This window comes from Globicephala melas, chromosome 4 (genome assembly GCF_963455315.2).
Source record: "Globicephala melas chromosome 4, mGloMel1.2, whole genome shotgun sequence".
NCBI classification, from domain to species: Eukaryota; Metazoa; Chordata; class Mammalia; order Artiodactyla; family Delphinidae; genus Globicephala; species Globicephala melas.
In genome coordinates, this window is record NC_083317.1 from 131,247,984 (window position 1) to 131,263,594 (window position 15,611).

The 15,611-nt window shown below is 47.0% G+C and overlaps 1 protein-coding gene across 1 annotated transcript in view; it reads right to left on the bottom strand.

Annotated features, from left to right (window-relative positions):
• Nucleotides 1–3,506: 3,506 nt before the first annotated feature.
• BFSP2 (beaded filament structural protein 2) overlaps nt 3,507–15,611 on the bottom strand; it is a 69,710-nt gene continuing 57,605 nt past the window's right edge. Inside the window, exons 5-7 of the mRNA XM_030873465.2 lie at nt 12,387–12,518; nt 5,691–5,911; nt 3,507–3,733 (exon numbers count right to left, since the gene is read on the bottom strand). Of these exons, the coding sequence (XP_030729325.1) occupies nt 3,730–3,733; nt 5,691–5,911; nt 12,387–12,518 (357 nt within the window). The 3' untranslated portion in view covers nt 3,507–3,729. The remainder of the gene's footprint in view (nt 3,734–5,690; nt 5,912–12,386; nt 12,519–15,611) is intronic.

Genomic DNA, 15,611 nt, shown 5'->3' on the forward strand with positions numbered 1-15,611 from the left:
GGCCAACAGGTAAGTGAAAAGATGCTCAACATCACTAATCATTAGGAAAATGTAAATCAAAATCACAATATGTCACCTCATGCCTGTTAAAATGGTTAGCATCAAAAAGACAAAAGATAGCAAATGCTGGAGAGGATGTGGAGAAAAGGGAACCCTTGTAGGATTGTAAATTGGTACCATTGCTATGGAAAACAGTGTGGAGTTTCCTCAAAAAATTAAAAATAGAACTGCCACATCATCCAGCATTTCCACTTCTGGGACTATATCCAAAGGAAATGAAAACACTATGTGAAAGGGATATCTGCACCCCCATGTTCATAGCATCATTACTTACAAAAGCCAAGGTATGGAAACAACCTAAGTGTCCATTGATGGATAATGGATAAAGAAGTTGTGAGATTACACACACACATACATACACACACACACATGCGCACACACACACACACACACACACACAGTGAATATTATTCAGCCATTAGAAAGAACGAAATCTTGCCATTTGTGATAACATGGATGGAATTCGAATGCGTTATACCAAGTGAAGTAAGTCAGACACGGAAAGACAAATACTGTATGATCTCACTTATATGTGAGACCTTAAAAAAAAAAAACAACTCATGGAAAAAGAGATCAGATTTGTGGTTACCAGAGGTAGGGGGTAGGGGGAGGGGAAATTGGATGAAGGTGGTCAAAAGGTATAAACTTCTAGTATATGGTAAATAAGTACTAGGGACGTAACATACATGACGTTATAGTTAGCATGATGACTATAGTTAACACTGCTGTATAGTATAGATGAAAGTTATTAAGAGAATGCATCCTGGGCTTCCCTGGTGGCGCAGTGGTTGAGAGTCCGCCTGCCGATGCAGGGGACGCGGGTTCGTGCCCCTGTCCAGGAAGATCCCACATGCCGTGGAGCGGCTGGGCCCATGAGCCATGGCCGCTGAGCCTGCGCGTCCGGAGCCTGTGCTCCGCAACGGGAGAGGCCACAGCAGTGAGAGGCCCGCGTACCGCAAAAAAAAAAAAAAAAAATGAGAGTGAATCCTAAGGGTTCTCATCACAAGGAAGAAAAATATTTTTGCTCTCTATTTAAGATAATGGATGTTAACTTATTGTGGTAGTCATTTCACAATATATCAAATCATCATTCTGTATACCTTAAACTTATACAGTGTTGTATGTCAATTTTATCTTAATAAATCTGGAAAAAATATTTGTGTGCTATTTGGAGATAATCAGAGACCAGCATGGTGCTTGATGATTCCTGTTGAATCATCTTACCGAAACCAACAGAGATCAGATCTGAATGTCTATGTTCATGTTTCCTACGATAAACTGAATTTTATGTGAAGGGGTTGTGCAAAGTGTAATGTGCTGCTCTGCCTGCTTTGCTTTGTTTCTCCTTTTATGTGCACATGTGAACTCCTCAAAGAGATTGTAAACCCACCAGCACAGAAACTGTCTCTTCTTTTTACTGGGATCCCCAAAGTCCAACAAAATGTCTGGGCACCAGCAGGTGCTTGGAAGTGTCATAGATGATAATGAAGGTGAGACTTAAGGACTTTGGTCTGAAATCCAGTGGATGTTCTAGCAATCTCAGTGGGAGTTTACACTGTGCTCCAGGAGCCAGGCCAGAGGCCAGTGGAATTCGTTACCTCGTCTGGAGATAGAGCCTGTCTGCGCTTTCAGAGGAGTCCGTCGGGAGCCCTTCTCTGGTCTGCCCCAGAACAAACACTCTGTCCTTGAGACCAGCACAAGCAGCATCCTCCCTGCCACCTGTCAGTGAACTGCCGCCAGAGTGTAATTGTACTGGATGTTGTAAGAGGGAGTCTGAGTTAAATGAGGCCCCAGAGGAGTCAGGGGGTCAACAGTGCCTTTTCTTACCTGTTAATGAAGCCTCATTAGAAACAGCAAGAAACTGTGCTGAGAACTGGAAGCACCAGTCTGCTGGGCTCTCCCTGCCAAAGGATGATTAATTTAATGGTTTAAGGCAGCTGCTCTTTGAGATTACGGAGCCAAGGGGACTGAGTGTGTGCGGCCCGGCACAGCGTGCGTCTGGTGGAAACTCAGGAGGGTGTGCAAATCCATTCTCCCCTTCCTCCCGTGGCTGAGACAGCTTCCAGGTTCTGGAAAATGCACAGCCATTCAGACACAGAAGTACCTCCTTCTGAGGCCCTCCATCTGTGTTTAGGTTAGGGATTCAGGTCTTGGCTGGGGGGCAAAAATTCACTGTAACAAGCAAGAAAGAAAAGAAACAGACCTCAGTGAATGGGCATTTGATATAGCCAGGCGCACACTCTCTCTTCTGGGGAGGCCCTGGTGCCCAGTGTTTCAGTCGTGGGCACCCCTGGGTGTGCAGCCGCAGAGGGGATTGGTGCTTTGCTGAAATGCAGCTTTGTTGAAATGCAGCATTAGGTGGTGTCTTGATGATTTCTGTGCCTCAGACAACAGAGGGAATTGTGCGAAGGTACCATACAAACTGTAAATAGCTGTCCTGCCCACGGGACTTATTATTACAATTTCTTTGATCCTGGAAGCCAAAAAGGGAAAGCAGCTGGAGCAATTTCAACCGGGAGACCTAATGTCTTGCCTTGCTTCTCTTTCCAGCTTTCTTAAGGGTAAATAAGATTTCATTTGTTTATGTCGGCCTTAGCTATTCGGAAGCCCAGGTACTGAGGGAGGGTGTCTTCCAATGTGCCCATATTGGACACATCGTTCTGTCTGGATTAGCAGCTTACATGAGGACAGAGACTCAGCTTGGATATTTTGGTCTGCAATTCTGTGTGACAGGTGGACTGACAGAAGCTTGGGGGAAGAATTGAGAAATTAAGTCTGGGCTGCGTGTGTGTGGTTTTGGAGGCATGCGAGACTGCGCTAGGACACAGGTGGTGGTTTCAGTTTTAATCAGAAGGCCGGGGAGTCTTGGCTGGGTATGTGGCGGATTCATGAACTATATTTGGCTGGCCTGGGCCCTGAGAGGGCTGGGGAAGGACCCTTGAAGTATATTCTGAGGCTGCAAGTGTAGGCAACCACAGCCTAATTCATCCCCCACAGATTTAAACTGAAGCTCCATTTAAGCTGATCGAGAAGTGCTCTGACAACAGCACTGAAGTGGATGTGTCTGTGCATTACTACCCACGAAGAGCACGTTAAAGACACCCAAATACTTGGTGATGCCTGTGGTTATGATACACACAGACCCCCTCTGTAGCAAGAACGTTGTTTCTGCCTCCAGTGGTGGCAATCTTGCCTGCCATGAGCACAACTCTTGCCCAAGAGGCACATTTATGTTGATAAACCCAAGGGCAGCTGACCCTTGAACAACAAGGAAGATGGCGTCACGCTCAGGGACCCTTCCAGAAGCCTTTAAGAATGGCCCCATGAGGAAAGGCCAGGCAGGTAAAGTGATATCCATCTCCATCCGACAGTGGATTGAACAAGGTGGGCAGACTGGAAGCCACACACGAAGCATTTATTTGGAGAGGGGCAAGGGAGGTTGCTCAAGCTACAGACTATTTGAATTCAGGCAGCAGGACACTCTCCACTTCCAGGAAGCTTTTCAGCTCAAGCTGAGCCAGCTGGGGAATCCAGTTTGGGATGGGGGTGGGGAGGGTGAGGGAAGATGCGGGTTGTGGGGTGTGAGGGGGTGGGGACTCCTCAAGGAACTTCGCTGGTCACTCGGTGAGGAAGGTAGCATCTTCTTCATGAAAAGAGGGTGTTTCTCCATTAGCTGAAACAAACAAACAAAACCCAAAAAACACATTTGAGTGAGACAAGCAATGGATGATGAAAATTAGTAAAGAAATCACAACAGAATTATACGAAAGGCAGGTGTCTCACGGAAAGAATTTGGCCTTTGGAACAAGACAGTTTGGCTTTCAAATCCCACCTCCATGGTAATTAGCTGTGTGACCTTGGGCAAATGATTGAAGCTCTCTGAGGTTTTGTTTCCTGGCTGTAAAGTGGGGATAATGATGTAGTTCTGGCAGGGTTTTGTGGAGAAATGACGATAACATAGAGCTTAAGACTGTGCTGGCACATAGCAGGCACTCACTGGATGGAGTCCTTATATTCTTGAAGTAAATTCAGTCTATCTTGTTACTTTTTGGATTTGTTTAATACGATTTTGTGTAGTCAGATATTCATAGGCATCTGAAAAAATTTGCTTTGTTACAAACATCTAGCTTTTATAATCAACAGAAATCAGTCTAATAAAAAGACAGCTGGAAAGGAGCTGGATGACATGTTTTTGTTTGAAAGAGCAAGGGTTAGGTTGCTTCCATGTGGCCCTCTTGCATTCTGAGAAAGGGATGGTGCAGAGCATACTGGAGACCCAGGAGACCTAGGCTCTGGTCCAGCTCTGCCTCTTCCTCCTATTTTGATCACTGGCAAATCCTTTTCTGCTCTGGCCTTCTTCTCTCTGGAATCAGGAGGGGTTGTACTACGTAATTGATAAGTTGTCTCTTAGAGCTGCTATTCTACTATGTATTCTCTTCCTCATTCAGTGTATGCCACAGAAGGGACCTTGGAGGGCAATATGATGATACAGAATTGTGATAAAGGCTTCAATTTCCTTAAAAAGCTGGCAAAGAAGCTAAGCCCCAAGACTCATGCATATGCCACAGGAATCCTTACCCATTAAAAAAAGACTACATATGTATGTGTATACACATATATGTGTATACATATATGTATATATACCACATACACACATATATATACATAGATGTATACATGCCATTCCCAACCTGTTGCCTCTCTCCAGTATGGAGGCTGGAAAAGCTAAATAGTTGCTTTCCCAGCATCCCTTGCAGGTAGGTCTGGTCATGTGAGATAGAAGGAAAAGTCTGTTGGAGCCTTCCCAAAACATTTTTCCTTCACTGAAGAAAGGAGTGAACCATGCAGGGAAAAACCTTTCTGCTGTTTCCTCTTGCCTCCCCTTTTCTGGCCATGCATGATGTCTGGTTATGATGTCTGGAGCTGTGGTAGGCATTTGGCAATTGGGGGTGACAAAGATGAAGACAGGGATGGTGTATCAGAGGGATGAAATGAACTTGGGACCTGACTGACATCACGGAGCAGCCTGGCCTACCTCATTTCTGGAACTCTTAGGTAAACATGGTTTATGCCCTTGCTGCTCAAAGTGTGGTCTGTGGACCATCAGTATAGACGTCACCTGAGAGTTTTGTCAGAAATGCAGAGTTTCAGGCCCCACCTCAGACCTTCGGAAATAGAATCTGCATTTTAAAAAGGTGCCCAGGCTTGGCATGTTTTGAGTGCATATTAAAGTTTCAGGAGCATTAGTTTATAGCTACACTAATTAGGTTTTATTACAGGCAGCTGAAAGCATTCCTAACTGCTACCATGTATGGTAGGAAGTATGCATGATCACATATAGGTATGTCTGTGGTGTGTGGCTGTATGTCTGCATCTATGAATGCATACAAACATCCACACATATACGTATACATACATAAGTACATAATGTATTTAGTCTATATATTTGCATATATATGAATAGAAAAATCCTGGAAGGACACAGGCTGTGGGAGTGGGGCTGGGTGTTGGGAAGTTTGGGAGGTGATTTCTCCTTTTTACACTAATTACTTCTATAGTGTTTGAAAAAGTGTCTAGTTTAAACCCAAGAGTATCTACTCCTTTCCTAACAAAGCCAAGCAGAGACGCACCTGCTCTCCTCGCGGTCCAGCAGCGCATGGTAGGACGCCACGTCCCGCTGCATCTGGCACTTGTGTGCCAGCAGATGCTCGCGGGCCTGCAGCTGCTGCTCCGCCTCTGTGCGCATCTCCCTGAGCTCCGCCTCCAGCCTGCTGACCACGGCGCCCAGGTTCTGCAGCTCGATGTCGTGCCAGTGCTTGGCATCGTGCAAGGTGTTCTCCAGGCCTCGTTTCTACAAGAGAGGGAATACGGTCCAGACCCAAGGCCGATGGGCAGGGCCTTGGAAGAGGGAGATGGGCAGAGCAGTGGGAGGGGCTGGCATCGGCCTGGTCTTTCTGTTTCTCCCAGGACGATGACCTTGACAGGCTGACGTGGCTCAGTGGGGAAGTAATGAATCCTCCTGGGGAGGCCAGAGTCTTGCTTAGTCTGATTCACTGATCCTTCCAACAGGGGTGGAGGTGGGGAGGGAGAAGAGGAAGAAGGAGGGGGAGAGAGACAGGAACTGGAGAGCCGGATGAGAGAGAATGATGAGAGAAGAGGCAGATGAGTGTGAGAGAGAACAAGAGAGGACAAGTGAGAGAGAGAGAGAGAGAGAGAGAGATTCACACACACACACACACACACACACACACACACGAGGCAGTTTGCAGGTGTTTTTTCTTGGTGAACCACCACCCACCGTCCAGCTGGAACGCAGTCTCCTCCTGCATTCCTCCCAGATTCCCACAGTCAGAACGAATGTCTCTGGCCTCTACACACTCACTGTGGTTTTTTAGTGTTTTAGTAGCACATCTTGCTAGTTCCTCTGCCCCTTGCTGCCCATTCGCCCCCTCCTCTCCCTGAGCTGTGCTGTGCAGGTTGGTCTCACTCCACTCGCAGCTTGGTCATCTCTGTGGATGACTCCTGTGTTGATGCGTCCAGCACAGATCTCTGCCCCAAGCAGACTCGGTACTGAGGTTCTTACTGGAAATATATGCAGGCCATGGGCCCTATTCAAATCAAGGTGTCCAAAATGGAGCCGTTGGCTTCCTTTGGAACCTGCTGGCCCCTCCTCTCCTGTGCTCCAGCTGGTGAACCCACATGAGCTAGAAACCGGGGAAAGATACGGCCCTGATCCTGCTTCCCTCCCAAATTCAGTCATCACTGAGTCCTACCTCTTGTACATTCGGAAACATTTTCCCATACGTGCCCCCTCTTGTCCAGCCACCGATGCCCCAGATCGATTCTTATCACCTCTCACCTGGGGTAACCTCCATGGCCTCCTAGCTCATCTCCCTGCCTGTGGTTCCTCTCCCTCTGTATCCCCCCACAGCAGCCACAGTGTGCTGTCTAAAGTCCAAATCTGGGCTTGTATCTCCCCTTCTCCTCACCTGGCTGACTCCTATTCACCCCACGTCCAAGCTCAGGGGTTACATCTCCTAGGAAGACTTCCCTAATGCCCTCTTGCATCTGCCACCACCAGGCTGGGTTAGGGTGTCCCTCCTCTGGGTTTCACAGCTACCCAAGCACATGCATGCCCTTGAACTTATCATAGGGGGCTGAGCTTCTTAGGGGCATGTCTGCTCTAGCAGATGCTGAGCTCTTTGAGAGCAGGAACCCAGTGACAGGACAGGGCCCGGCACAGAATAGGTGTGTGTGTGTGTGTGTTGCCCAAGTGACAGCACTTTTATTATGGTGCACTTATTGCCCTATCTGTCTCCCCATTAGACTGAAACTTTCTTCTCATCTTTCCATATACCAAGCCCTGCAAACTGTAGGGCTGACCAATAAAAAAATGGTATGCCCCTCTCTTTAACATCTTTTAGTAGTAGTAATTATGTAGTTCTATAATTTAGCATCTGGCTTTTTATTTTATATAACGCATAAGAAACAAATAAATACCTTTCTAAATTGGACTGAGTCAAGTCTTGATGAAACAAGTTTCTATACCCTTTTTTGACCACTGTGGCTGAAATAGAAGACTCTTGGTCATGATGTCATCTTGAATCATGGCTGCTGTTAAGCAGAGGCCACCATATTATCTTATTTAAATCTTCCCAATTCCATAGGATATGAGGAAGTTGAGTCAGATTCCCATCCTAGGTATGTCTACAGGTGGCAAAATGTGATTAGTGGAAATAAATCTAGATCAGTGTCTGGTCTGGTTATTATTTTGCTGATGAGATCTGAAAACCCCTCCATGGCAGTGAGGATGCAGAAATGGTCACCTGGACTTTGAGAATCATTCGTTCCAACCTCTCTGGGTTTTCTCCCTTTGTTTATCAGGGAACTGCTTGGTTTGTGAGTGGTGGTTGTTGACATTGGACCTGTAACATCTGTGATTTGGAAAAACCTTTCATGGAATCAGGTTTGGATCACCTGTCTATAGTTTTTGCCCTGTGTACGTGGTGACTTTTCCATGTGGCTTGGGGTTTTTCGCTGAAGACTTAGGACCCACTGCCCAAGGTGGGTTCATGGGAACACCTATCAGAGGTGCCACGTCTTTTCCATTCCACCCTTAGAGTCCAAGTCAAGCTTCTGCACTATGTCCCTGACATGTTGACCTCGTTCTCACAGAGATGCCTGTGCTTGAGTCTCTATGATCAGCCATGCTGTGGGTCTCCTGCCCCGGCCCACTCACGACACAGCACCAGCAAGCAAACTGAGATCACAAAAGCATGCTTACTCTTGTCTCTAGAGATCTGAAGGGACTTCCTTAAATTGCTAAGCCCTCCGGAAAGTAAAATAGTGACTTTCTGTGATTTCTGGACTGAATTCCATTCCTGGTCTGAGTTGACTGAACACAGAGCTCAGGGGCCCTCAGACACCATTATTGATGCCTGGCTGCCGCTATAAACAGTGCCTTGTTAGCAAAGGAGCTGAAAATGTCACCAGCTCGGCTGTCTGAGGCTTACATAGCTTTGAGGGCCTGTGTGTGCACAGGTTGCTGTGACTGAGGGTAGCAGGATGGCTGGATGAACTCTGCCATGTTGGAAAGCCGTACACGTGTGTGCTACCTGTTCTGGCTCATCTGTGTTCCTGACCTTGCCTGCAAGGCCCAGCGACCAGAACTCTGATCTACTAGAGCCACAGCGGACAGAGGCAGCCCGTCCTGGGTTCCGAGCCCAGCCAGCACGTCACTGCTCCATCTTCTGGTTGGGGGGTGAGTTCTTGTCCTATTTGTTCCAATAGTCAGGACCATGGGGTTTAGGTGTGGTGATCAGATGATGCCAACTTGGGGCTACTATACTAGAGGTTATAATAATAATTTTATAATGATAATTAATAACAGATACCACTTATTGACTCTGTGCCGGGCATGGTGCTAAGGGCTTGACCTGCATTATCTAGTTAATCATGCCAATGACTTTATGAGGAAAATTCTATGATGGTTCAGTGGTTGATCACGTTTCCAAAGGCAGCTGCAACAATGATCTCCATCCCACCTGCACTTTCTCTCCGTGATTTTGCCACTGTCTCATCAAGAGGCAGATTCCTATGGAATCTGGGCGGGTCTGTGACTGCTTTGACCAACAGAATGCTGCATAAATGATATTCGGGGACTTTCAAGCACAGGTATTAAGAGGCCTGGTACTTTCTGTGCGCACCCTCTGAGGGAAGCCAGATGCCATGTCCAACAATGTAAGACTGCCATGATACGAGGAAGTCAAAGCCAGGTATGTGCAGAGGCCACGTGGAGAGAGAAAAAGAGATGCAGAGTTGAGGCATTGGGGATATGAGCTGAAGCAGCCATTCTTGGACATTCCAGCCCCAGCAGATGCCACATGGGATGGAGAAAAGCCATCTCTGCCGAGTGCTCCCTAAATTGCTGAATAAATGAACAAATGATTTCCTGTTGTCCTAAGCCACTAACACAGCAGATGGATGTGATAACCAAAATAGATCCTCACTGTACAAGGGAGAAAACGGCATCTTCGGGAGGTCACACAGCTAGTGAGTAGAGGAGCCAGGATTCAAGACTCCAGGGTCTGAGTGCCCGTCCCGAACTCCACAGGACAGCCACCGTCTAGTGCATGATAGAGCCAGAGAGCTCTGCCTCTCTACTTATGACTCGTGTTAGTGGGCAAATCCCTGAACCACAGTTTTCTCTTCGGCAAAATGGGATGCAGTCACAGTCCACCCTACTTAATGTTTCCATGAAGCTCTGATGAGAGATTGCAGGTGAGCATGCTCTTATTACTGTTTCTATCACTTTGAAGAAATTGTGTTTTGGGCACTGTACCAAGTGGTTTGGGGACATAAAACTAATTAGACATGGACCCTGCCCTCCAGGAGTTAATGTGAGTTCAGTGCATGAGCTGATATAACCACATGAACAAGGGGCTCTGAGTGTGAGTGGGTGGCAGGTGGGAGGGATCACCCCAGCTCTGGAGTCAGGGTCTAGGCTTCACGGTGGGTGTGGCACTTTGGTGAGCTCCACCTCACCTGTGCCCAGGGTGTGGATGACAGGAGCAGGTAGAGGAGGCAGAGTCGGGGGAGGAGTCTCCTTCTAGACATGGGAGAACATATCCAAGGGCTCAAGTGTAGGAAAGCAAAGGATGAGTTCTGGGCATTAAAATGAAGCCCGAGTTGGGTGGTATTGGAAGGTCTGGCAAAGGAAGACTTTCTATTTTACCCACAGGCAATTTCAGGGGGTGGGGACACTGATAAAGCAGGAGAGAGGGGACAGTAGATAGAGGAATGGCCCAGATGGTGCAACAGGGGACAGGTGGAGTCTATCGAAGGGAGGAGAGGGTGGATAAAGCTTCAGAGATATTTTGAGGTGGGAAATGGAAGCCGGAGACCTCAAGTTGGAGGACATTCATCTTCGCTGCAGAACAGTGCCAGTGACAGCATCTGCCAAGGGGCAGAGGTAAGGGCGGGCTGGGGGCGTGTGAGGATGGAGACTGCTGGAGCATCCACTCTGGGGAACACAGGAAGTACCCCTGCTTTGTTCTGTCATTTGTGTACTGGTTTTCTTTTACCAATCAGGTGATGAGCGTTTAGAAGACAGGAAACATATAATTCTTGATGGCCTCTCCCAAGTTTAAGGGAGGGCTCAGCACGTAGTAGGCTCCCAATACATGTGTGTGCAATACGAGCTGGTGATGTGCACCAGCTACTTAGGCTGCAATTTCTCCAGGCTTTGTTTTTGATGATGTGGCTTGAGGATACATCCCTCACCTTTTGCCTGGAACTTTCTATCACCAGAAGAGTGGCAATTTTGGCAGCCACAAGGACATCTGGGGGAGAAATGGCAACCTCTTAACTGTGTCTAAAGCAACTGCATTCCCAACATTAGGATGTTTATCAAGGGTTATGGCAGGTGAATAAAACTGATTAGCATAAAATCCACATAACACTGAACAACGCAATCTCTTTCAGACAACTTTTTAGTTAAAGTAGCAGTGATTTAGGCTGTAGTTTCCTGATCTTTCTCACCTCAGATCCTTTCCTCACACCCCCTTGCACTGACCCAGATCCCATCAGAGGATGACTCGGAGAAAAGTGGAGCAATGAGACGTGTGTCGTGTTGTAGCAAGACTGAGCATCTTCCCTGAGCTGACTGGGCACCATGTGACCTTGTTGCCGAGGACAACGGACCAAGTGAACTGAAGACCTTTGAAGGAAGGGAACTGGGGGTGATGGGATGATCTTGGCAGTAGGCAGAGGAAAAATTGTTTCTGAGGGGAACCAACTAGAGCAAATACTTGAGCTAACTTGGTGGCAGGCTGTGGCTAAAGCAGGAGGTGGGGCTGGTGGTTTGTGATGAAGCTGTCATGGGTGGCAATACTGAGATGAGGTGTATGGGGGGTGGTGGAAGAATGGGTACCCAAATAGCCCAGGACTTGAGGCTGCTGGGAGAGAGGGGCTTCTTGGGCCTCAACGACGTCCAGACTACCTCAGCTGCACAGGGATTATACAACCCAACCCCTTCGTGCACTCTGGTGTGTACGAACACCTGTGGTTTGATTCAGTACACATGGCCCCCTGGAGGCATCCAGGAGGAGCCGTGCTTGACCCTAACAGAACTTCAGTCCATCCCAGAGATCAGAAGGTGGATTACTGTATTATTAATAATCATTTTAACTACTACTAATAATTAATAATGCAAGAGATCCGTCCACAAACCACAGTGAGTCTGAAGAGCTAACTAGCTTACTAGTTTTGCTTGGGTTCCCCAGAAGCAGAGTCAGACACAGGGATCCTGGTACATGCCAATAATTAAGGAGTTCCTTTCAGGAAAAGGGGGAGAAGGAAAGCAGCTGAGGGCAATGTAAAGTGTTAAGCCAGGAGGTGGTCTTGGCTGGACTGTGGCTACAGCCTGATCCCTTGGAGAGCTCTGGAGTGTGGATTACAACACAGAGCAGAGTCCACTTCGAAGCAAGTGGACTGGGCTTTTAAACCCCACTGTCAGTCAGTCATTGGCCAATGGCTGAGGACTGGGGGGGCATGCCTACCATCCTAGGCCAGGTCTTCTTTTTGGCAGAGGGCAAGTCTCTGGGCATCTGTGGCGTCAGCAGCCAACAGTCATGGCAGCAGCCTGGTGAAGGGGATTTCACTGGGGCACTAACTGTGTCTACGACATTTGTCATTTGGTATCGGTTGATCCTTTGCAGGCCTCAGAACTCATGTGCTGTGAGATGGGAAACCCATATGACTACAGTTAGACAGTTGAGAGTAAAACTTCACACAGGAAAGGCCAAGGCTCTTCCTGGTCCACTCACCAGGGCCCGTAAGGATTCCGTCTCAGCCTGCAGGCTCTGGATTTGGCAGGAAGTGTTGTGCACCTCCACCCTGAGGGCAGCAGCCAGCTTCTCTTCCTGGGTCTGGGCCCTGCGGGCCACCTCCGTCTGTTGCTGTGGAGAGGCAAGGGTGAGCAGGGGGAACCAGGGCCTGAACCCGTCCTTCCGTCTTACCTTCTCCAGTCACCACTCCGCAGCCTCTAACTCAGAGGAAACAGCCATTTGATTTGAAAATCGCTCTTTTTCTATCGGCGCCCACACCAGCTTGTATTCCAACATTTATTTAGTTTGAACATATAATGCATACAAATGGAATAAAATTCAAAAGATTTTCTAAAGGATATATAGTAGAAAGTCTCCTTTTCTTCCTGTGCCCTACTTACTTTGTTCTCCTGTTTCTAGTTTCTCATATCTCCTTCCAGAAATATTTCATATATTTATAAATAAATGCATATGAGCATCCCTCCTTGCTTTGGTACTTAACATATTTTTAGAAATTATTCTATAGCAGTATATATAGATCACTTACATTTTTTTTAAGGGCGGCATGGTAATGCCTTGCTTGGAAGTACTATGATTATTTGGAAGTTCCCCACTGATGGACACTTAGCTTGTTTCCAGTCTTGGCCTATTATGAACAATGATGCAGTCCCTCATTTTCCATACATGGGAGGATCTCTGAGGGGTAAATTCCTGTAGTGGAACTGCTGAATCAAAACCGTAGGCATTTGTGGACTTCCCTGGTGGCTCAGTAGTTAAGAATCCGCCTGCAATGCAGGGGACACAGATTTGAGCCCTGGTCCAGGAAGATCCCACATGCCATGGAGCAACTAAGCCTGTGAGCCACAACTACTGAGCTTGTGTGCTGCAACTGCTAAAGCCCACGAGCCTAGAGCCCGTGCTCCACAACAAGAGAAGCCACCGCAGTGAGAAGCCCACGCACCGCAATGAAGAGTAGCCCCTGCTCGCCGCAACTAGAGAAAGCCCGCGTGCAGCAACGAAGACCCAATACGGCCCCCTACCAAAAAAAGTAGGCATTTGTAATTTTGATAAACGTTGGGAATTTGTAACCCCTTCCAGTGCTCCAATTGCCCCACACCTTGCTCAAACAAGGAGTGAACAAATTTGACCTGATAGTCCCTGTTTCCCTGTAAAAACCCATCTGACCACACTGTGAATTTAGGGGGAAGGTCTGTGCTTTGAACCTTCTCCCCAGAGCAAGATGGACATATTCTGATTACTCCTTTTTGCTTGGGAAAAGGGAAAACATGAGAGCTCTCCCTCATTTATCTTCAGTGCAGTCTGATAAAATGTCTACAAGGCAGTGATGTAGGAGAAAATAAACTGCTTTCTCTCCTAAGTTACTGGCTTTCTGAATTTGCTATCTTTACCACATATGAATACTTATTTACAGAATTATGTGCAAATAGTCCAGCCTAACTCACTGGCTAAGAAATCCCAAGTCAAAAGGCTCACATCTCAGTAGTAGTTCTGCCAGTTCTTGCTGTTTGGGGGCTATAAAGAGCTCAACAAAAATGTCCATTAAAGGCTTGGGAGCAGCTGAAGGAGAACATAACCCGTGGACCCTGCTCTGACTGGTTGGCCCGTGGCTGTGTGTCTCCGGGCCATCATTCCGCCCGTAGATGACATTGAGTGGGGAACGATAATCATATGATGACTGCCTCCTGGGATCACCATGAGGCTCCCATCAGGTTATGCATGTGGAGGCTTTTGGAACCTTAAAATCATGCAAATATTGGCTATATATATTTTCTATGTGTAACAAGGAATGTAGTACCCGACAAATGAGTTTGTAGAAAGCCACTATGAGTTGAATACTACTAATGATAACTAATATATATTGAGCATTTTGTGCCACTTTGTTAACTGCTTTTTATTTTTTGGGGGGGGGGCTGTGCTATGTGGCCTGTGGGATCTTAGCTCTCCAGTGGTGAAAGAGCAGAGTCATAACCACCAGACCACCAGGGAATTCCCTTAACTGCTTTAAGTCCATATATCATTTAATCTTTACAACCCTGTGGAGCAAGTGTCATTGTTATTTCCATTTCACATGAGGAAACTGAGGCACAGAGAGATTGAGCTATTTATTCAGGATCAAATGGCCCGGACTTCCCTGGTGGCGCAGTGGTTGAGAGTCTGCCTGCCGATGCAGGGGACACGGGTTCGAGCCTTGGTCCGGGAAGATCCCACATGCCGCGGAGCAACTAAGATGGAGCACCACAGTTTCTGAGCCTGGGCAGCTAGAACCCGTGCTCTGCAAAAAGAGAAGCCACCGCAGTGAGAAGCCCACGTACCGCAATGAAGAGTAGCCCCTGCTCGCCGCAACTAGAGAAAGCCCGCGTGCAGCAATGAAGACCCAATATAGCCAAAAAGAAATAAATTTTAAAAAATAAAAAAAAAAGGAGCATAAGGCCCTGAGGGTCAGAGCTGCGATTCAAGCCCAGCAGCCAACCCCAGTGCTGTGCTCTTAACAACCAGTACTTAATGCTGCCGATTCCACCAATGCCTCAACTTAAGACCCTCCAAATTAGAGCTGTCTCCCTCAAAGAGAAGGTAGATCCCTCTAAAATACCCTCATGGTTCACCAAGTCCTGTGATCAGTAGCCCGGTTTTTCTTCCTCCCTCTGGGGCCGGGGCCTGGCCAGATGGGCTGTGTGGGAGAGGGACAAATGGAGACAAATGGAGTCAGAGTGGCCAGGGGCAGCCGTGAGCTGAAGCTGGCTCCTAAAAGCTCACAAAAGCCAAGTGTTAAAGTTTCAGGAATTTTGTGATCTGGTGGTTATGTAGCCATCATTCAAAATTAGATTATATCAAGTTACAATCAAATAAGTTATATGAAAAAGGGTAATAAATACATCACTGGCTAATTATTTTGCATTTTATCATTATCTATGCTACTGAGGTAATTTACATCAATGGTACTTGCGTGGTAGAAATAACACATAATGCTGTGCTCCTGCACATCTCTTCCCAACTTTGTGTTCATTTACATCATGTTAGTAGTTTGAAATCAACCATGGTGAGAGTATTTACACCATGGAAACTGGCAAACACTACAAATCAGGGGTTGAATTATTGTTTTGTAGATTGTCCAGATTTAAGAAAGGGATGCAGAAAATGTTAATAATGCAGATTAAACTTAAAAGTGGGTCATGTCTGTAGCTATTGTACTGGGAATGGAACAAA